The sequence below is a fragment of the Schistocerca americana genome, chromosome X (genome assembly GCF_021461395.2).
Source record: "Schistocerca americana isolate TAMUIC-IGC-003095 chromosome X, iqSchAmer2.1, whole genome shotgun sequence".
NCBI classification, from domain to species: domain Eukaryota; kingdom Metazoa; phylum Arthropoda; class Insecta; order Orthoptera; family Acrididae; genus Schistocerca; species Schistocerca americana.
In genome coordinates this window covers 906502753-906525301 of record NC_060130.1, presented here as the reverse complement: position 1 = coordinate 906525301, position 22549 = coordinate 906502753, and the positions used below count along the sequence as shown (strand labels likewise).

Here is a 22549-nt window from a genome sequence, read left to right as displayed (position 1 = left end):
GCGTGGCCTGTGAACAAATATGGCTGCACCACCGTGTCAGCTTTGCCCTAGGCCAGTTCCAGAGTACCCTCAGGACAGAGTAAATTTGATTTCGCGGGCTCTTTTTTGGGAAGTATGTGGTGGTTGGTGGTGGATGCTTTGTCTTATTTCCTGAATGTAGCCAAATGCTCTCCAGGTCATTGACAGCAACTACTTGCACGTTACCAGTCAATTTTTCTATTGAAGGCTGCCCTGGACACTCATATCTGATAATAGTTGGTAATTTGTGTCACGGAAGTTTGAAGATTTTTGCATTTGCAATGATATCCAGCATCTTGACTGCACTCACATTGCACCCGTCTTAACATGTATCTTTCTGGCTACACACCGGGTGACATCAGTTAACGGGTGCAGTCTGGTGGAATTTTTGCATCGGTGCTGGTCATGCAACCTTAGATTTGTTACATTCCGAGCTGCATGCCCTGTAACATCGTGGACCACCGCATTTGCCTCACGGGGCGCCTTTAGGCCCTGTCTTTTGACCGGCCTGATGAGTAGCTGCTGGAAGTAATGGTGGGCCCTAAACACTGACATTTGTTTGTGCACCTGATTCATCATTAAAATTAGTTGCATTGATGATCCACTGGACCCATGATGATGATGCCGTCTCCGCACCATCTGGACAACTAAGTTGGTCACGGCGTTTTCCTGGTAGGAGGATCCCAACTGCGGCAGCGTGCACATCTGCTTCTGCCACCACTCTGCCCTCCACCATACTACATTTGCCCACAGAATAGGGCACAGGTGGCAAACATTCCCATGACTCCAGATTCTCAACCTGTGTCGTCCTTTCTCCACTCACCCATGGACGAGTCCTCGCCCCCGCCGATGCAAGTGCACCAGCCTCCACAATCTTCCACCAGACTCAGTTGAGTCGTCTGGGCCTACTTTGAAGGTAGAAATGCTGCCTGGCAGTCTTGCACCCTCTTTGGTTTTGCAATGGAGATTATTATAGTAGAAACCATGCCACTTTCAGTCCTACATGCCCTCTGCCCCCCCTTTTTTTGTTTAGGGAGATGGGATTTTGTGTACCTGCCAGAGGACATAGGTGAACACAGATGAGCTAGTTTTGGTGTAATACCAGAGTAGTGCAGAAAGGTATCACAGACAGTGCGAGCAGAACCAGTCATCCAGATGCTTGTTTGCCGGCGGCAACAAGCCAGGCCATTCAATTCTTACAGTGAGATCGATCAACATAGACCTGGTTTTCACAACGGGCTACGCTCTTGGCTCCGCACACCATTTGATTCAGTCATTCGCACTGGTTGCATTTTGTGCTTTTTCTCCGGACTGACCTGCACATGACATTTATTTTTCTCTTCCAGGATCCAGCACACCGGCTTGTGTGTTGAGCACCCACTGTCAACTAAGTAGTCATATTTGTGTCAACAGCATGGTTTCACAGCATGGTCATGCTTGTGCAGATACAAAAAATTTTCCCAGTGCCAATCCTCTTGTTTTTCAGTTTTGTCTTCATATTTCTCTCATTTGTACCATTTTCATGTAACGACTTCCATATAAGTGGAGCTATGCCTTTGAAGACTATCTTACAAGCCCAATGGATTTTAATATTTAACACAAGTTCTTGCAGTACAGATGGAAACTGACTTTTTCCGTAGTTTTGTTTCAGTCAACATCGTTTTCACCAATCTTCTATAGTGCTTACTGCAGAATCTGAACTGACTGGGTAATACAACAGTTTCATAATAAAATGAAATTTACACATCAATTATAAGAGTATAAAATATAAGTTTCACTCTTGTAGGTTTAAGCTGTTATGACGTAAGGGAAACTGTTATGTTTGCAAAAAATAACTGGACAACAGTCCTACATTCAAACTTAAAATATTATTATATGATTGAACTGTTATATGCAATCACTCGAACTTACTGGATGAGCATGACACGCTCTTGCAACATCCTCACAAGATGCTCCATATTCCATCGCTAATACTCCTTCATTGATTAACTCGCCAGCACCCTGTAACAAACAAATCCGATTACATGATGTGTGTATGGACAGCTTCAGTCATTGTCAGAATGTAGTTCCATGCAACAGCTTAAGTACCAGAGAAAATTAATTCTAGCGGATTACAAGTAACTTACTGGTCCTATGATATGAATACCCAATATTCTGTCTGTCGCTTTGTCTCCCAAGATCTTCACAAAGCCCTCAGTATCATTATTTGTCTTTGCTCTGCTGTTTGCAGCGAATGGAAATTTTCCAATTTTGTATTCTCTACCCTAGAACAAATAAATTTGTAATGCACATCATACAAATAATCAAATTGTAATACACTGCTTATCTTTTATGAGGCACTAGGGTTGGAATCTTTTGAAATAAAGAAAAATAGGTATAAAGGTTGTTTATCTTATCTTAGCCATACATTACAATTAAATAGGATGTAAATATTGGTGATTGTTATGAGCAACGAAAGAACATTAATCTGATCAAGCCATGGCCTGCTTACATAGTTGGTAACAACCGCGTAAGATGAACACTAGCATCAAGACAATACAGTGTGGGAAAACTTAGAAGAAACAACAGTCGCAATGGTAATCTAAATCTGATAAGTTTTGGTGACTGCCCAAATACTGCCTATTTTTGTTAGATTTGAAAATAACATTATTTATAAAAATATGGTGTATCAGATACAAAACATTTTTACTATGCCCCACCAAGTAGGTACTCACATCACTTCTCAGATCCTCTTCGGTGTGACCAACCCAACCAACTTCTGGATGAGTGTAGATCACAGAAGGAATGCAGTTATAATCAATATGCACTGGGCCTCCAGCAATGCCTTCTACACACACAATGCCCTCATCTTCAGCTTTGTGAGCCAACATTGGACCATGTATAGTGTCGCCAATAGCATAAATACTGAAATACAATAATAGTTTATATTTTGCAACAATATAAAAAAATCCACTTTTGAACATAAGTATAACAATGCAGAGAGTAACATATCCTTTTAATTCTAAAACTGAGAACAATTAATAAACCTGGAGCAGTAATTGAGATTGCCTCATTTTAGTAGACTCAAACTGTTAATCACAGTGAAAACTTAATAGTAAGGTTACGTACTTTGGTATTACAGTCTGAAATCTAGAATTGACAGGAATTCTCCCCTTCTCATCCCGTTCGATGCCAATTTCTTCAAGACCCAAATTAGAAGTGTATGGTCTCCTTCCGACACACACAAGCAGGACATCACATTCCAGCTGTAAAGGAAAAGAAGAATCTAAATGGAAGAACTGAGACTCAGTATGGACAGAAAGTTCTGTGGGAGCAGTGGAAATCACATTTTACTCAAACTTGGGGAGGAAAAAAATCTCAAAGAGAACAATTTCTATGCAGCACACAATGAGTATGTCTGTTCACTTGATGTAACACATATTATTGTTAACAGTTATACTGACAACTTTAGATTAAGATAAGCTATCACCTTATCCAACAAGAGCACTTTTTTCCAGAAACACCAACAAATAATCAGTATTTGTACGTTACTAACAATAAAAAAAAAAGAAAAGCACTAGTGTAAGTCTGCAAGGTTATAACATCTAGACAGCATGAATGTACTTTATCCATAAATCCTTAAACAGAATGGCAATAAAATGCTTTAGACAAGATTTCAACAACTGAAATGTTTTGAGTTTCCATGTAACTTACTACGCTGCAGACAGAAACAGAGAGAACTCAACAACATATTTTGTGAGTGCATAAATGGAGAATATGGTGACCTTTTATCATAAACTAAGGAAACTATGTACTGTTTTATCAACAATTCTGCAAGTCATGAACTATATTTTCTGTCACCCTTTAGGAAAGCCCAATGGCCCTGCTGTGTGTCACGATCTAGTGTCAAGTCACGTCACATCGGTGTGTGACAACATCAAGCCTACAAAGAATAACTGCACACACACACACACACACACACACACACACACACACACACAAACAAACAAACAAACAAACTAAACACTTAATGCTGTACAGAAATTCAGAAATGCAAAATGGTCTTGTAGGCATGAGAAACGAAAGGCAGTAATATTGACTTCAATTATTAGCGAACCTGCTAGAGGTGCTGAAAACCAAGCAACAAACAGTATAAAATTCAGCACATTGCTTCAGCTTCCTTTGTATGATGTCTCCACACTGTTTTTCAAAGTAGTAAGCTGCCTCAATTTGTCTGTTTTAGTCAATGAAAATATGAAATCCTCACAGTTTCTTATAAAAGTCCCCAAAATTAAAAAATTCTCACATATATTGCCACCATATTAAGCAACACACATGGGTTACAAATCCTTCATTAATTTACATGACAACGTAAAATCCCATATTATTTACATCCAGTGAACAATATGTGTTGTTCATGAGGCAGGGAAACTACTACTGCAACGAATAGTTATTGATATAATTACATTTTTGCAAAATATTCTTCAAAAGTAATTACCTTCTGTACCACTGTGTTTCCGGCAGTATTTCCACTTCTTTGAACACACAATGTCACACGTTATATTATGTGATCTTTAGAAATGCATAGCAATTTTTCAGCATTGCTTCAGATTCCACAAATTAAATGTCTAAGAGTTTCACTTTCTGTTACTGGAACTGTAGTCAAGTAAGACAAGAGTGTGGCAATAAAGTGGACATGATACAGAGATCATGCTTAATTTTGCCAAACATCTTATGATTTGATTCATGGCACAAGGTTACAGACTGATTTGATAAAGCTGTGGTTCACTCATTAAAAACACCAAGTAATACTTCCCATCCCTGCAGAATACAGCATGTTTCACATTGTTCTGACTCATTTTCCTTCAATATTATAATAATGCATCACCGGTGATAGCCGAGTCCAGAAAACCAAGCCCTTTCATTAGCAGGAAGATGCAACATCTCAGTGTATCTCACTGGCACAACTAAACGTATATGGAAGTGTATTCATGTGAGGACTGAAGTTGAACAGTACTACTTCTATGGTACAATAACTGCTTGCAATGGAAACCCTGTCACTACTACACTGAGGAGACAAAAGTCATGGAATAGCGATATGCACATATACAGATGGTGGAAGTATCGTGTACTTAAGGTATAAAAGGGCAGTGCATTGGCAGAGTTGTCATTTGTACTCAGGTGATTCATGTGAAAAGGTCCCCGATGTGATTAAAGCTGTACGACTGAACTAACAAACTCTGAACATGGAATGATAGTTGGAGCTAGACACAGGGAACATTCCATTTTGGAAATTGCTACATAATTCAAATACTGAGATCCAAAGTGTCAATAGTGTGCTGAGAATACCACATTTCAGGCATTACCTCTCACAATGGACAACACAGTGACCAAAGGCCTTCACTTAATGACCGAGAACAGCAGTGCCTGTGTAGAGTTGTCAGTGTTAAGACGCAAGCAACACTACATAAAATAACTGCAGAAAACAATATGGGATGTATGACAAATGTATTCATTAGGACAGAGTGGTGAAATTTGGCATTAAGTGGCTATGGCAGAAGATGACTGATGCCTTTGCTAACAGCACGACATTACGAGCAGCACCTCTCCTAGGGTCATTACTATACCAGTTGGACGCTAGAGGATTGGAAAACTATGGCCTAGTCAAATGAGTCCCAATTTCAGTTGGTAAGAGCCGATGGTAGGGTTTGAGTGTGGTTCAGACTCCACAAAGCAACAGACCCAAGTTGACAACAAGTCACTATGCAAGCTGGTGGCGGCCCCTTAACAGTGGGGGGCTGTGTTTACATGGAATGGGCTGTGTCCTCTGGTCCAACTGAACTGATCATGGACTGGAAATGGTTGTGTTCAGCTACTTGTTCCCAAACAATGATGGAATTTTATGGATCAAAATGGGCCATGTCAACAGGCCACAATTGTTTGCGATTGACTGAAGAACATTCAAGACCATTTGAGTGAATGAATTGGCCACCCAGATTACAAGACATGAATCCCATCAAACATTTATAAAATGTAAGAGAGAGGTCAGGTCATGCAGAAAATCATGCACCTGCAACAGTTTAACAATTATGGATGGCTATAAAGGCAGCATGGCTCAATATTTCTGCAGGGGACTTTCAACGACCTACTGAGTCCATGCAACAGCAAGTTGCTGCACTAAACCAGGCAAAATGAGGTCCAACATGATATTAGGTGCTATCCCATGACTTTTGTCAACTCAGTGTATTGTCCTCTTCCATGTCCAGTCATTTTTGTAAACGCTGGCCATGTTACACTGATGTCATTGGACAAGTTGCCTCATTGATATGACCTTGATTCTACAAAAATGCAACCCTTCCCAATAAATACATCAGAGAACTCCAATCTCTATGCACATAGGAGAAAAATTAACATACATCTGCATAACTAAATATTTTTACAGCTGCTCACATCTTATAAGTTCTAATCACAATTTTAAAAAGTCAAACTTTGTTTATGGTTACTTTGAAACACATGTCCAACCTTTGTGACACAAGTATTAGCTTTTAATTGCTGTTATGATGGAAAGAAAATAACTGAATTGAAAATAATTGTGCAGGTTAACCCTAAAGGAGACACAGAAGAGGAGAGGGTAACGGAAAACTGGTGTGACAAGAGAAACTGCTGGAGGAACGCAGAGACACAAATTAACTAATTACATCTAAACCTCACAAATTGAAACAAGTGATTTTTTATCTTCCAATCAGGAGCTATCTTTGTAATTCTCAATGAGAGAGATTTGATACATTTTCACCCATTATGCACTTGATAATTTTTTAGAGGGTGGTCTTTTCTCAGCTGAACGGTGCTCCCACAATTTACTCTCGTGCAATTCATTTGAATACAGGAAGTAGTCATTCTTATCTTTTTTTTTATAAAAAAAACCTCTACTTTCTGCAAAGGGAGAAGCCTTTCTTCTTTTCTTATATGACACTGAATATTCAAAATTAAAAGAGATTGTGGCTGTTATAAATTTCAATATTACATACAAAATACAACTTGTAACAAGTAATGGGCTTTCTGTGGTGGAACAGCTGTATACAGAAATCAGAACTTCCTCTTTCATTTAAACACTTACCTCCTCCTTTTTAGAAGAGTCTTTCACATTTTCAACACTGACTTTAATTACATTTCCCTGGACAGCAGCACCGGTAACTTTTGTTCCCAGCTTGAATTTTAGACCCTGCTTTGTCAATATCCTCTGGAACATTTTAGAAACTTCTCCATCTATTCCTGCACCACCAACAGAAGGAAGAAATTCCACAGCAGTTACCTCTGCACCCAACCTTGACCAAACAGATCCCTGAAAATAAATCAGTAATTAATGTAGAGTCTGAGGTAGTGTTCAGAACATTTTTCTGAATAGCTTGAATACTTACCAACTCTAAACCAATTACACCAGCACCAATCAAGACTAATCTCTGTGGAACTTCCTTCAGAGACAATGCCCCTGTAGATGAGACAATTCTTTCTTCATCTATCTGAAAATCAAAATAGCTGTTGAACAAAATACAAAAACATCATGATAACATTTTTAAATGTGTACGTGTAACAGAGGATTATGTGAAATGAAGAAAGAAGATCTAAAAACCTCTACCTACACAAATGAAATTTGAGAGTGCACGAAGTTCTGCTAAAGTGTGAAGCTGACATCCGAGACAAAATGTCATCACAGTTGTACGAAAGTCCAATGTAAAAGATCACAGTATTTGATTTTTAACACTTATCACTAGTATGAGCTAATAGAAAAAACAATGTAGATTACAACCTGGACAATGTGAACAGACAAAATATAACGGAAAGGCAAGTAAGTGTTGAGTGGAACAGCTTGTAGTGTATTACATAAGGGATACTGGTATCCTAGTCATGGAAAACTGCATTTGGTTTTTGCAGTAATCAGATGCAATAACATGAATCTGCAAAAAAGTACTTGCAGTACTGCGTCTGGTGTTAACTTAAAAGTTGCTGCTTGGCATAATGACACTAGCTGCTACCATTTCAGAGCTTTAATGTGCAAGAATGTGCACCTTCTCATTTGAAATGTGGACTGTAGGAACAATATTTTCCAATACCTTACACCCTGCAGAGCACATATTGTTTAATCATCATCAAAGGCATAAGCTTGCACAAGTAGCAGATTTTCAAATGGTTTAATGCCATGTAGAAATTTGTGCCAGTATAAGGAGCGTACAACAAAATTCATCATCAGGTGACAGCCCACATTTAAATGAAGCAGATTTTAACTATTGATTAATCCAGTTTTGGAGACAGCCTATTATAGGCACCTTGATTTCCATACGAAATACAAATTGCTAATATTTTATTTGTGCTATAGATTCATATTCTTTCACATGTATCTTGGGATAAATTAGGCTTGTCTTCCCTTACTTATCCAAGACACTGTTCCTATCCCCAATCACGTAACACACATTCTCCAATCAGGCTATTTCATAGTACAGCACAAATATCCCGTTTTAAGAACAAAGTGAGGTATTTCAGTAGGCAGTGGTAACACAATTAATACAAGCTATAACTCAGTAAAGTGAGCTTTCATTTACAAGCTACTTTAAAAAAAAGTTTAAAAATTTAATAACAATGGAAAAGTATTGCCAGAACAGATCCACTTTCAGAACAAAATAAAAGTTTTGGCGTAACTAAACAATACAAAATCTGAAGCTTCGGGGTAACATTTCTTCCTGTTAAGCACCATAGAAAAACTTGAGTATATGAGGGGAGGGACTGGCAAACTACTCAGAAATCGGGCCACCATGACTCATGTAAGAGAAAACAGGAATTTGGGGACAGCGAAGTGACAACTGGATACACTATATTACACACTGACATTGAGGTCACTCACTTAAACAGGACTGATCCAGAACCACAGCAAAACTATGACAAGAGCAGAAATAAAAGGTATAATACACTAAAAGGAGTAACAGGCAAGTAGATGGAAAGCCATGACAGAAAAGTGAAATGAGGAATTCCAGAAATAATAGTGCAATAATCAGCAGTTTTGTGCTTTAGCTACAATTTTTTTGACTAACAATCATGCCTTCTGTTACATTTAAGAATGGTGCAAATCCGAACATAATTCTCCTAGGCACTCTGAGACAGGCAAACTTCTGATTCAAGTAGCAAGTCACGCACCACAAGTATGAAATTATGTAGCATGTTGAAAAGCTTTCCTAACTACATACTTTCTCTCTCGCAAAACCTCCATGACAGTTTTGCATTTACAATTGTAGAACAGATAGCGATAAGATTTAAATTCTAAAAGGCAAAGCCACAAATCACAGATTCAAAAATACTTAACCTGACCATGTGTAAACACAATGAAAACTTATCAAGCATTATACTCGAGGTGTTATTTCATGGCTTATGTGTATACAGCTTGTAACGCTTGCCACGATAAAAGTAGAATGAGGCATTCAGACGAAATCTCAGCATAGTTTTATGCCCATCAATAACCAAAATAGATGATACCAAATGATAGGTACTCTTCATGAAACACAAAATCCTACAGTACTGCACAATACTGGCTATCATTCTTGATATGACTCATGTTTTGCATTATTTATTTCAGATATTGATGAGCACCTAACTGCTCTCTTTTCTTTATGCCAATGGCAAATTTTATTTTGCTATTGACATGGTTGTTAAAAGTTGAATGCATATGGACCATGACAGAATGCCCTCACTATAGTGCTTGATGTACGTTTTTCTATTAACTTGAAAATGGTTTACAGCAGGCATCAACTGACTGTACATAAATGTCCATTTCTCAATACATACCACCAAGCTATGAAAAAATGCAACCTAAAATGCAAAAACTGTGAAATTTTAAAGAGTTAATGCTGAGCAATGAACGAGAGTGTCAAGAATTTCTGAATATCAATTTCAATGCAAATTAGTACTGCGATTAACTTCATAAGAGTCCTTTGAGCATCCAGTAATACTATAAAGGAAAGTTTTAAAGATACTGTAAAGTCACAGCAACTTAACTATGATATCTTTCAGAAGAAAGACAAAATAAACTAAAATCATTGCAGAAGTATATTCTTGTATTATTTGATGGTGAATTTCAGGAGCTTATTGTTATGACGTCGTTTGTTACAATAAGCAAGCCTCTGGATCCCCATACATTCCCCCTGACAAAGACTGTCCTGGTATACACCAGGACTTTTCTACTTTAATTTTTCAAAAACTTTCCTTTCCTACAATCACTCATCATCTTAATTACACTCCTTGACTCAGTACATCAAATTCCCCTGTATCTGCACCACTATCCTTCCTGTTCGTTTTAGGTGTCTCATTAGTCACACTTTAGTTTCTGATTTACTCCAGGCTACCTAAGTACCCTCTACAATTTGAAGGTTTCAACCCTCCCCCCATGTCCTCCTGCCCCCCCCCCCCCCCTCCCACCACCACCATCTGTCTCACATAAATAACTCCAGTTTTACTAACATGCATATTCTACTCTTCTAAACTGTGTGCACTTCTTCCATAAACACTTTTTCAACCTTTACTCTACCTCATTTATCACTCCTTAAATCACCTATTGTCCAGGTTCCATTTTCTGTCTATAAATCTCAATGATGGTCCTTATACCACCATTACTTTTAATGCTTTTTACTGTGCTAATTATTCTTTTTCCAGATACAACACCAGTATATTGGGATTTTACAATTTTTTACCTTTTATCTTGACTGAAAGCTTCAATCTTTGCTTTTCACCTGTCTGCCACTTATTATTTTTATAACAGTCATTCTTCTAACTTCCCTATTTATATCTAATACACACTAGCTTGCTTTTAATCACTGGACAACCACCTGAAAGAGTAATAGATAGGACACACATCACTCTAGCATATTTCACAGTAATGAAAAAGCTACAGTGGTTGAAAAAGATGAATGAAACTGAGTGCAGATGAAAGTGGTATGACTATTGATACTCACCGAATACATCAATCCAGGTTTTTTTTTGCCCCGCACACACCTTTCTCATCGTATGTTCTGTAGTGATCAAAGAAGCTCTCTCTGTTTTGAAATCTTCTGGATGCAATGTATGATTCTCTACATAAAAATGCTGTGACAAGGGTTGTAAACCTATGCCTTTAAAATGACACTGTTCTCAAGTCATTAAAAAAGGAATAACGCAGTGGTCAGATTTTGTAGGCATACTGAATGAAAGTGACCCATAGACCTTGTCTAAGGCCAATTAGGCATTGTTTGAATGAATTACAATGTTGGACGATAAGGCAGATCAAACAGTATAAAAATGGCTGGGAAACTACTACTCATATTACAGGGGGATTATCAACAACTTACAGACAATTACAACAATATATTTGGAGGTCCTCCCATGAATAATGGAATTTGCCAAGGCAAGGTTGCCTGTGTCTGTATGTGTGTGTGTGTGTGTGTGTGTGTGTGTGTGTGTGTGTGTGTGTGTGTGTGTGCGCGCGCGCGCGCGTGTGCGCGCGCGCGCGCGTGTGCGCGCGCGCGAATGTATACCCGTCCTTTTTTCCCCCTGAGGTAAGTCTTTCCGCTCCTGGGATTGGAATGACTCCTTACCCTCTCCCTTAAAACCCACATCCTTTCGTCTTTCCCTCTCCTTCCCTCTTTCCTGACGAAGCAACCATTGGTTGTGAAAGCTAGAATTTTGTGTGTATGTGTGTGTCTGTGTTTCTATCGACCTGCCAGCGCTTTCGTATGGTAAGTCACATCATCTTTGTTTTTAAATATATTTTTCCCGCGTGGAATGTTTCCCTATTATATTCATATCATTAATTTGATCCCAACAATCACGTTTATTATTGTCACTGTTGCATTTCGAAATCTTTTCTGTCGTCTTATTTTCTCTTTCTGTGTTTTGCCAGTAGTTTCACTTTGTATTCACCTTCTCCTTTTTAGCGTAATTTACTATACAATTTTATCCCGCCGATATATACTCAATAATACGTAATACGTAATAATACATAACCTACTTCCAAACCATAACCAAAAAAATTTTTTTTTTCCGCTTTCAACACTACCGCCGCTATAAAATCCACCGTTTCTAGTTCACAAACAGTTCCTTTCACCTATTAAACAACCATTTCGGCTAGTTCTAATAACTTTCGCTTTATTTCCATTTCAGTTTTTTCACACATCATTGATCATTTTTAGCCGCTTCCCACAGGTTTTAACGTCATTATTTCTTTGTCAGACAATTGTTAGCCTTATTCTCATAATCTGCCACTACAAAACCACTCCTTTTAATACATTTACACGTAGTTTTTTTGAAATTTTCCCAAATTTCTCCACCCTTTAACGTGTTTTGGTGGCAACACAACCACCTAACCTTTATGCACATCGTTGTCTACCAACCCAAGTTCACCACAGGATCGACACAACCAACACTTTTTCGCCTTTTTTCACACCAGATCTCCAGTTGCTTTCTAGTTCACCTTTATCTCTCCCCATATACATATTTTTTCCATTTTCATTTCAGCCTCATGGATCTCTGCCCAAACTCTTTGCCTTCACAAATGTCTGCTTGTGTCTGTGTATGTGTGTGTGTGTGTGTGTGTGTGTGTGTGTGTGTGTGTGTGTGTGTGTGCGCGCGAGTGTATACCTGTCTTTTTTCCCCCTAAGGTAAGTCTTTCCACTCCCGGGATTGGAATGACTCCTTACCCTCTCCCTTAAAACCCACACCCTTTCGTCTTTCCCTCTCCTTCCCTCTTTCCTGACGAAGTAACCATTGGTTGCGAAAGCTAGAATTTTGTGTGTATGTATGTGTCTGTTTGTGTTTCTATCGACCTGCCAGCGCTTTCGTATGGTAAGTCACATCATCTTTGTTTTTAAATATATTTTTCCCGCGTGGAATGTTTCCCTATTATATATATATATATATATATATATATATATATATATATATATATATATATATATAGGGGCTATACAAGGAAAATGAATGTGAAGGCAATATTATGGAAAGAGAAGAGCATGTAAGATGAAGATAAGATGGTAAATATGACAACGCAAGAAGAATTTGAGAGAGTGCTGAAATACTTAAGTTGAAAAAAGGTGGCTGCAGCAGATGACACTCCCTCAGAAATTGGGAGAGCCACGCAAGACAAAATTATTCCACCTGGTGTGCAAGATGTACAGGACAGGGTAAATAACCTCAGACTTAAAATATGTAATAATTACAATTACAAAGAAATCAGACGCAGGCAGGTGTGAATATTGTGAAACTAGCAGTTTAATAAGTCATGGCTGCAAAATACTGATGCCTGATACTTTTGCCTATTTACAGAAGAATGGAAAAACTGGTAAAAGCTGACCCCAGCAAAGATCAGTTTGGATTCCAGCGAAATGTAGCAATGTCTGAGGCAATGCTGACTATTAGAAGATAAGTTAAAGGAAGGCAAACTTGTGTTAATAGCATTTGTAGACTTAGAGAAATCTTGTGACAAAGTTGCCTCGACCTGAAGGTAGCAGGGGGTAAAATACAGGGTGTGAAAGCATACACAGAGAATCTTCTCACTACGTCATTCATAACCATATTTTCTCACACAGTAAATCCATTTTTTGGAAGTCCAACTGAATTACACACACGTTAAACTGACTCATTTGTGTGTTATTCCTACCCGCTTAGTGCAGTCAAATACAGTGATACCAGCACTGTTTGGCTGCTGCCTTTTTTGCCGCCAAGAGTTGCAAGAGTGGTTAGTCTGGTACCAAGCGCCACGGGTTTCGAATCTGCACCAGACAGCATGGACCTCTATTACCACTATAGGTCTCGCCAGCCGTCGTGCCGTAAGCTGTGGTTGCGTGCATGCTCCTGGCCTGCGTATAATGTGAGGGCGCCATGGTGGAGCACATGGGCCCAGCGGCTAATAGCAACGTATTCTATCAGGTATTTAAGCGCCTGCCTCTCACTCAGCAGGCAGTCTGATATTCGCGTTAGTCTATCGACATCTCGCCTACAAACAGCGTGTTTACTTAGTTTCCGTGTCCGAGTGAAAGTTGTGGATTTATGAGGTTTCGCTTGTGACCCTGTTGCTATTAGCATGTTGTTGTTCATTAGGTCTTGCTCGATCGTCCGTCATCGTTCTTGTCCGTCCTTCCCCGTTCGTTTTGTTTGTTCATGGGCCGCTCCCGTTTGGCCTCACCGCGCTTTTGTTCTTGGCAACCCCAGTTGCGATTACAACAGTTAGAGTAGGATATTCGGGGATGTGTGGCGGGGAAATTTGCAGGGAGACAGTGTTTTCAGTGCTGGTAACTTTGCAAGCATACAGAGCATCTGATATGGCAGAAACAATAAGTGGGAGTAGTTTACATAGACCTGCAGTAGCTCCAACAACATCTAGTGGCCAAACAAACTGAACAGCATGTAATTCAGTCACTGGTCTCCTTTGTTCAAGTTTAGCATTTGACTCAGTCTGTTTTTTTGCATTGAACTATGCAGCAGTACACAATGGATAGAGAGATAGTGAGACAGTTAATAAACAAAGAAAAGTGAAACACTACTCAGGAGGTGGACAAAAATCCACACATTATGCGAGCTGATATTGTACAAGAACTGAAAATTCCTCCATCACCAATAAATACAACAGATAGCAAATAACAAAAATAATTGAAGCAGCATGTTTGAAAGGAGGAAACTAATCAGAAATGAGTGAGTGATGGTCAGTTTCCAGAATTGGAAAACTTGCAACTGAAATAGACAAAACAATCTTGTGCTTCAAATATTCCACCTGATGGTACAGTGGTTTGTACTAAAGCAATATATTTAGCACGAAATTTTGGACTCACAGATTTCAAGGCATCCAACGGTTGGATTAAAAGGTTCATAAGAGACACAATCTAGCCTATAAATATGTTCAGGGTGTGCCAGAAAAGGTGAACACTGACACTGTCCAGTCATGGAAAAATACTCTTCCCTCAGTCATAGGAATATATAGTCCCAATGATATTTTTAATGCAGATGAAATGGGCTTATTTTTTCACCTTCTCCCTGATAAACCTGAGGAGTTCAGAAGAGAAATATGGCACAGCAGAAAATTTCATAAAAGGAGGCTTAACTGTTTCATTATATTGTAAGAAAAAAAAATGCAACAGAAAAGTTGGTGCTGCTAATAACTGCAAAGGTGAAGAGGCCACAATATTTCAAAAAATATGCAGATGTTTCAATGTCAATATATGTCTATGTGAAAACACATGGGTAACAACAAATATACTCAAAACAATTTCTGTGTGCCTGGGATGCAAGGCTGAGCATTATAAATATGAAAATAATCCCATTTACTGACCAGTGTGCAGCACATCCCCAAAATACATTATATCTAGTAACATAAACATAGTATTTTTCCTCCCAGTTGCACAAGCCACTTTCAGCCACTTGACCAAAGCATTATAAAATGCCTGAAACAAAAATACAGGAAGATTCCTGTACAGAAGAGGTTGGCTTGTTTTCATTCTACAATCAGGAAGGTTATGATCTTGGAAGGTATGCATTTTGTAAGAAGTGTCTGGGATTCCTTGTACGAATGCACAATCTCACACTGCTCTAAGAAGGCTAGCTTTCATCAAATACTTGCAGAAGACACCAAGCCAGAAAATAAAGTAACTGCAGCTGAACAACAGCAGCAAATAATACGGCAAGGAGAAAAATATTGACAACCACAATAAAAATATTTGAGCAACCAGCAATAATGCCAAAGAAAAATTTGGGAGACAAGATTAGGGAGAAGACAAAAAAACTCTAAGGTTTGTCAATGACATAATTCTGTTATGAGATAGAAATGGACTTGGAACATCAATTGAATGAAATGGGCAGTATCTTGAAAGGAGAATATAACAACACAAGCAAAACAGGGGTAATACGAGGGGCGTTCAGAAAGTAAGCTCCGATCGGTCGCGAAATGGAAACGACTATGAAAATCCGATAAAGCTTTGCACAGATGTGTTGGGTAGTGTCTCTAGTATAACCCCAGTTAGCATCACGTCGCTCTTCTCACTTCTGAGCTCGCAGTGAGTGCGTAAAGATGTCTAGAAAATAGTGTCTGCCGCCAAGTATGAGGGCCTGGTGAGAAATTTCGCCTGAAGCTATGCAGCAAACATTACATAACTGTCGTGCTGTTTCGTCTTCACGGCAATTTTCAGCCGCATTCTGCAGGGGCAATGAAGATGCTCCTGCATCGTTTTCAAATGGAAATGTTAGATTACCCACAATACAGTCCGCAATTGTCTCCCCCTGTGTTTCATCTCTGGTCACATGAACCGCTGTCTTTGAAGACAACATTTTGACACAGACAACGAGGTGTAGGCCAGCGTGGAGAATTGGCGGAAAGCACTGGCAGCTGCCTTCTATGATGAGGCTATTGAAAAGTTGGTACAACTCTATGACAAAAGTCTAAGTCAGAACGGCGACTACGTAGAGAAGTAGCTGAAAGGTGTAGCTAATTGTTACAAGTAAAACATTTCTGATGTTCACTGTGGTTTCAATTTGGCAATCAATCGGAGCTTACTTTCTGAACAGGCTTCGTAGAATGCAGTCAAATTAAATCAGGTATTAGTGAAGAAACTAGATGAAGTGAGACACTAAAAACAGCAGATGAATTCTGATATTTGGACATTAAAATACATGATGAGGGCAAAAGTAGAAACGATGTAAAATCCAGACTGGTACACCAAGGAAAGCATTTCTGAGAGAGAGAGAGAGAGAGAGAGAGAGAGAGAGAGAGAGAGAGAGAGGAATATGTTAACAAACTGTTTGGTAGTCTTTTCTGGAGTGTGACCTCATATGAAGTGGAAACCTGGATAAAAAGGAGTTCTGACAAGAAGAGGATAGCTTCAGAAATGTGGTGCTACAGAAGAATGCTGCTGATTAGGCAGGTAGAATGCATAACTAATGAAGTACTGAACAGAATTGGGGATTCTACTGAATTTGTGGCACAACTTGACAAAGATGGAACTGGTTGATACAATATTCTGAGATAACAAGGAATCATCAATTAAGTAATGGGAGGAAGTGTGAGGGGTAAAAATTGTAGAGTGCCACCAAGGGACAAATACAGTAAGCATGTTTTAATGGAGGTAGGTTGCAACAGGTATGCTAAGATGAAGGGGCTTGCGAAAACTACACTAGTGCTGAAAGCTGCATCAAACCAGTCTTTGGACTGAAGGCCACTGTCACCAAAACAACTACAACAACAACAACAACAGGGAAGTTTTCCTAGAGGCTGTGAAAATCGTAAAGAATGAATATGCTTCCATGAGCTGTGCTGTATTCAGTGTGGCCTTGCAGTTAGTGTTGCTGGCTGTGGGTCACCAGTGCAAACCCAACCACCAGCAATTATTTGTTATTTAGTATCTCTCATTTCTAGAAGATTCTAAAAAATTCTGCTGTCTGTATACTCTAGAATATTCAGCCATAAGGCACAAAAGAAGATAAAATAATAATAAAATCACAACATATGGTGCCGACTGTTGTCAGAAAGTGCTTCACAATTGCATATAGTGAACTTGCACTTCACTAGGTTATAATATTTTGTCTAGCTAAAAAAACGTTGTGGTCATTAATCCCCGTATCCACCATGATACTTCCTTTATGGTCAGGATTATTTGTTGCTAGGAGGTTAAGTATGTTTTCAGAACCATTTACACTTTAAGTGGGCTCCAGAACTAGTTGTTCCAAATAATTTTTTGAGAAGCCACTCAGTAAGATTTTGAACAACGTTTTATGGCTATTGTCAGCTTTAAACATCTATTTTTGCCACCATATGAAAGACAGACTGAATCCATCACCAACTATAATTTTATGAGTGGCGTACCTATTTGAAATGAGACAAGTTTTCTTTCAGCTGTTCAGCAACTGTATTATCTGAGACAGGCGTCAGTAAAAGAAACCAATTATTAATTTATTCCACTTGTCAAGTATAATCTCTTACAAGAACTATCTACTTCTATTTCACTACAAGGTAAACACTCCACTATCAGTGGTATTTAATCTATCCTCTCTGAACATGGTTAGATCCTTTGTAAAAATTTCAGCTGAACTTATTTCTGGCTTTAGTCAGCTTTCTGTACTCTTAACGATTTGAGGTTCAATGCTTTCTTTTAGTGCTTGGGGAGCTCTGGCATTTTTCCAACACAGCTATGACAGTCTACAACTACAATATTGACTGTTCCTATGTCTACCCTCTTCCTGTGTTTGTCCTGCACCATTTGAAACTGAAACCTTTTCTGCACTTTCCCAAGATCCTCGAAACTATAAAAACTGCCCAGTCGCTGCCAAACAGCCCCACTACCCATGTAGCCACTTCCTGCATGAAGTAGACTCCAGCAGAACCTGGAACTTGCAACTATCGCGCAAATTATCTAGTATTTATCATTTTTGGAAGGTTCTTGGAATTTCTGATGTTTGTATACTGTGTAATATTTGTTGTTTGCATTCTATTCTGTTTTGCATTCTCTTCCGTACATTACTGTTCTTAATAAATGTGCAAAGTGTCTTACTTCAGTGCTGATCCTGATTTCTGATTCGGATTTGATCGTGTCCAAGAGGATACGTTATTTCATGATGCCAATATCAGCTCCACATAAATATATCTCAGGCATAAATACTTTGTTCTTTTTGCTGTGGTGCTGGAGCACTGTAGCCAACACAAACTGCACTGATCAGAACCTTCACTTCTCTTTTCATGTTCAACACTAAGTTACATAAAATTAACATTTAGTCTCATTTAAAGGGGTCTGGTCAGTTCTGGCTGTCACTTATCTGAGTCAGTAAATATGGTTTTCTAATGTTAGTCATATTAACAAATTTTTGAATTATAGAAGTCAATGTCATGGTCACATGCTATTTTATTGAAATCAATAACCTGTTTTGACTTTGCAGTCATTATCATATCTAATAATGAGAAAATATGAAAAAACATGGATTTATGTAGTAAAAAAATAAATAAGTTACCTAAAAATCAAAGCAGCGAGATGTGGACACACAATCAATACCTAAAAGGACAAAAGCAGGGAGTGCATACATACAGATTAAATAAAATTTATAATGTTTGTAACTAGTAAAATATTAGTTACACACAGTTGAAAGTATATGTATATATAAATATAGTGTACATTAGTATATGTAGAACTTAATATCTATTATACATTTCTAAAATGTGGCATAATCTGTACATTTAAATAAAGATATTAAATTTAATATGTGAACAGCTGTTGATCAGCTCATTTCATGCGTGACAAGAGAATTTAATATGTTACGTAAGGTACACTAAAACCATAAAAACAATTAAAAATTGACTTTAAGACTGTATAGATACAGTTGGATCATCAATGCACTACATGAAACATGGTACACTGCATAACAGCTGCCACATTACCTTGTATGTGTTACAGGCGAACGGTCTATCCGACGGGAGGCCCTAGCCACACGACATTTCCATTTTTATACCATGTGTTGTAGAACACTACATTAAAAGTAAGAGAGATTTAAAATAAGACTGAAAAGTAACTTGAACAAACATGTAAAAAGTAAACAGTGTATAAGGATGGAATTAAAAATCAGCTACTCTGAATGTAGGAGTAGGTGGTGAAGTACATGTGACGCCAACAGTCAGATGAGCTCAGGCTGACCACCAAAGACTGTAATTATAGATCAGGTGGTGGCACTGGCAGTCCATTGGCTTGTGTTGACACTGGTGGGGCGTGAGGTGGCCACTGGAGTAAAGCATTGTTCTTATAACAAATGTGGACACAATTACAACTAGTTACTGTGCACCTAGATAGCATCTACAAGTGCTCTTTCACAGTAAATCTCTAGATGTCAAAATAGGTGCTGTGGTGCTCTCATTGTTTGTTTACAGTTCATGTAGTTAGTTTTTGGCTGGCGCACAAATCAACTTCATCCACAAAACTGGGGAGAGCACCTTTTTGTTCTCGATGCAGACCTTTTAAATCAGATTGGATGCCATTCATAATGTGGCCATTATCATTTGTGTGTTTGCCATATGCTGTTTTGTTATTGTGTTTATAACTGTGTTCTTAATCAATTTTAGTAACTTAGCATGTGACAAACACTGAACTTTGAAATCTAATCTGATACAACCTTCACTTGTACCCAGAGCAGGTCCGAATGCTCTCATTTTGCAAACATGTGCAGAGTCAGCCTTTAGGAGATTTATACAGTTCCTTTAAGATTAAAAGTTACATTAAAAAATCAAGTTACGCAGAGAAGCCAAACGTGAAAGGTGCTCTTTATAGTTACATACAACATGCACGAAAGAGTGTTCAACTTAGCAAACAATGACACAATCATTACTTAATATGAAAAGATTTAAAACATGCCACGCCTGCTACTCCATACAGTAGTAACATTCGGAAAATCACTGCTGAAATTAACAGTTACCCCAGTGGCCCAGCTAGATGCTAATGCAAGAAACAATGTAGCTATAAACCTATAAAATGCACTCTCAAACCAAAAATCAAATTAAGCAGTACATCCAGAGGCAAAACCTTTAAAAACAAATTATTAGAACAAAACGACATTGTCACTAAAGCTGACAAAGAAAAAGTGATTGTGACTGCAAATGACACTCATAACATTTCCAAACTAGAACAGTTTTCAGTTGGTAAGCACTGACAGAAGGGTTTGAGTGTGGCTCAGATCTGAGAAAGCCGTGGACCCAAGTCATCAACAAGGCGCTGCGCAAGCTGGTGGTGGCTCCATAATGGTGTGGGCTGTGTTTGCATGGAGTGGACTGTGTCCTCTTGTCCAACTGAACTGATCACCGACTGGAAATGGTTGTTATAAGCTACTTGTTCTCAAACAATGATACAGTTAGCCTAAGTTCATCCACGTGCTGATGTTAAATTGACAACTTCACATACTCTTACAGTGAGAGTTAATGACTTAATTCCGTATCACAATTTACTTTCTCATGTTTCTATAGAAGTCACCTTGCATTCATATCTCGATTTCAAGCAAATTTTAATTAATCTTTACTTTCGATGTAATGTCTTATACTACATGGTACTACATATAAACCTGTGTGGCAGCTGTAATGGTATGTACCGCCTTGTGATCCAACTGTATAGATGCAGCCTTCAAGCACTTTCTTTTATTATTTTAACTTTTATCTTATTCATTACATTGTCTTCTTTTATCTTATGTGGAAATATAACTGAAAATAAAAAGTCATTTTTAAAGAAAAAACCCTTACTTAAAAAACTTCTCTCTTATCTCCTTTTAAATATACGGATTATCTCTCAGTTTAGAAATATACAGAACATATTCAGTTCGATGTATTCTAATATAAACAATTTTTTTTCTTCTGTATGTTTTTATACACATATACAGTACTTTCAACTGTCTGCAACCATTTTACTAGTGCTGATCATTGTAAACTTTATTTAGTCTATAAATATGCACTCCCTGCTCTTGTTTTTTATGTACTGACTACATGCTGGCTTCTTGCTTCTGTAATTTTAGGTAACTTTTTCATTTTATCACACATTTAATATCCTTTTTCTTGTTTTACAAATCTACTGTTATACTTATGTGTTTTTGTTTCTGTTTTCTCATTTTTAGAGCCGATGATGGCTGCAAAGCCAAAACCTGTTACAAATTTTAATGAAGTAGCAAGTGACTAAGGCACTGACTTTTTATAATTTAATCTGACACATATGTCATCAGCCTTCTCAGCTGGTCCAAACAGCCTCATTCTGCCAGCAAACTTTTCATTTCACATGGGTTGAAAGTCAGTCTAACACAAACAAGAAAATGATACAGAAATAAAGAAGCTTGTGGATTCTTCAAGGTGCTAGGTACTGCACTTTCACAAATATTGGTTGTAGCATCCTTATGACTTGCAGATTAAAAAAAATTATCAGAAACCAATTTTTCAATACTCTATTTACCACAGAAATTTATTACATGCAGCCACCCGTGTAATGGAGGCAAAATTAAATACACAGTCTCAACGCACTTCAGCAATCTACAATCACTAATGAAAACACTGCAGCTCACGTAAAATGTTCAGTCTGTCAACATGTCTGAAATTGACTTTTTATACTTATGACTTATCGCTTTATGGCAAAAGGAGTAAACACGGGAAGTTGCCTGCCAAACTGGTGTACATCACAGAGATGCCATTCACACATTCTATTGCTAATGTGACAAACTACATGCATCGATCTGCCTTGCAGAGGTCATCTGTGGCCAACCACCCAGCTGACAACTGGTAATTATGAATCCCCAGCACCATGCTGCATGAGGAAGGTGGGCAAATGAACACCTGGACTGGAACTTTATCAATGATTTGTGTCATTTTCACTAATTAATAGAGGATTTTTTCAATGGCTGATTATTTCTGTTGGGTGTGGAAGTGGCCAGATAACAATACATACCTGGGGCATGCAGTCTCATGGCTTCACTGGGGGGAAGGGGGAGCTAGCCATTTTGTGGCTGGTGGCTGCTCTTGTGTATTGGTAGCAGATGCCTGCCATTGCTA

General features: G+C 38.3%; 1 protein-coding gene across 3 annotated transcripts in view; it reads right to left on the bottom strand.

Moving 5' to 3' along the window:
• LOC124556678 (dihydrolipoyl dehydrogenase, mitochondrial-like) overlaps positions 1-22549 on the bottom strand; it is a 57198-nt gene that overhangs the window by 11362 nt on the left and 23287 nt on the right. For all 3 annotated transcript variants that reach the window (XM_047130643.1, XM_047130645.1, XM_047130644.1), the window contains exons 7-12: positions 7416-7517; positions 7115-7339; positions 3127-3263; positions 2733-2922; positions 2145-2282; positions 1930-2019 (exon numbers count right to left, since the gene is read on the bottom strand). In XM_047130643.1, coding sequence (XP_046986599.1) covers positions 1930-2019; positions 2145-2282; positions 2733-2922; positions 3127-3263; positions 7115-7339; positions 7416-7517 — 882 coding nt within the window. The remainder of the gene's footprint in view (positions 1-1929; positions 2020-2144; positions 2283-2732; positions 2923-3126; positions 3264-7114; positions 7340-7415; positions 7518-22549) is intronic.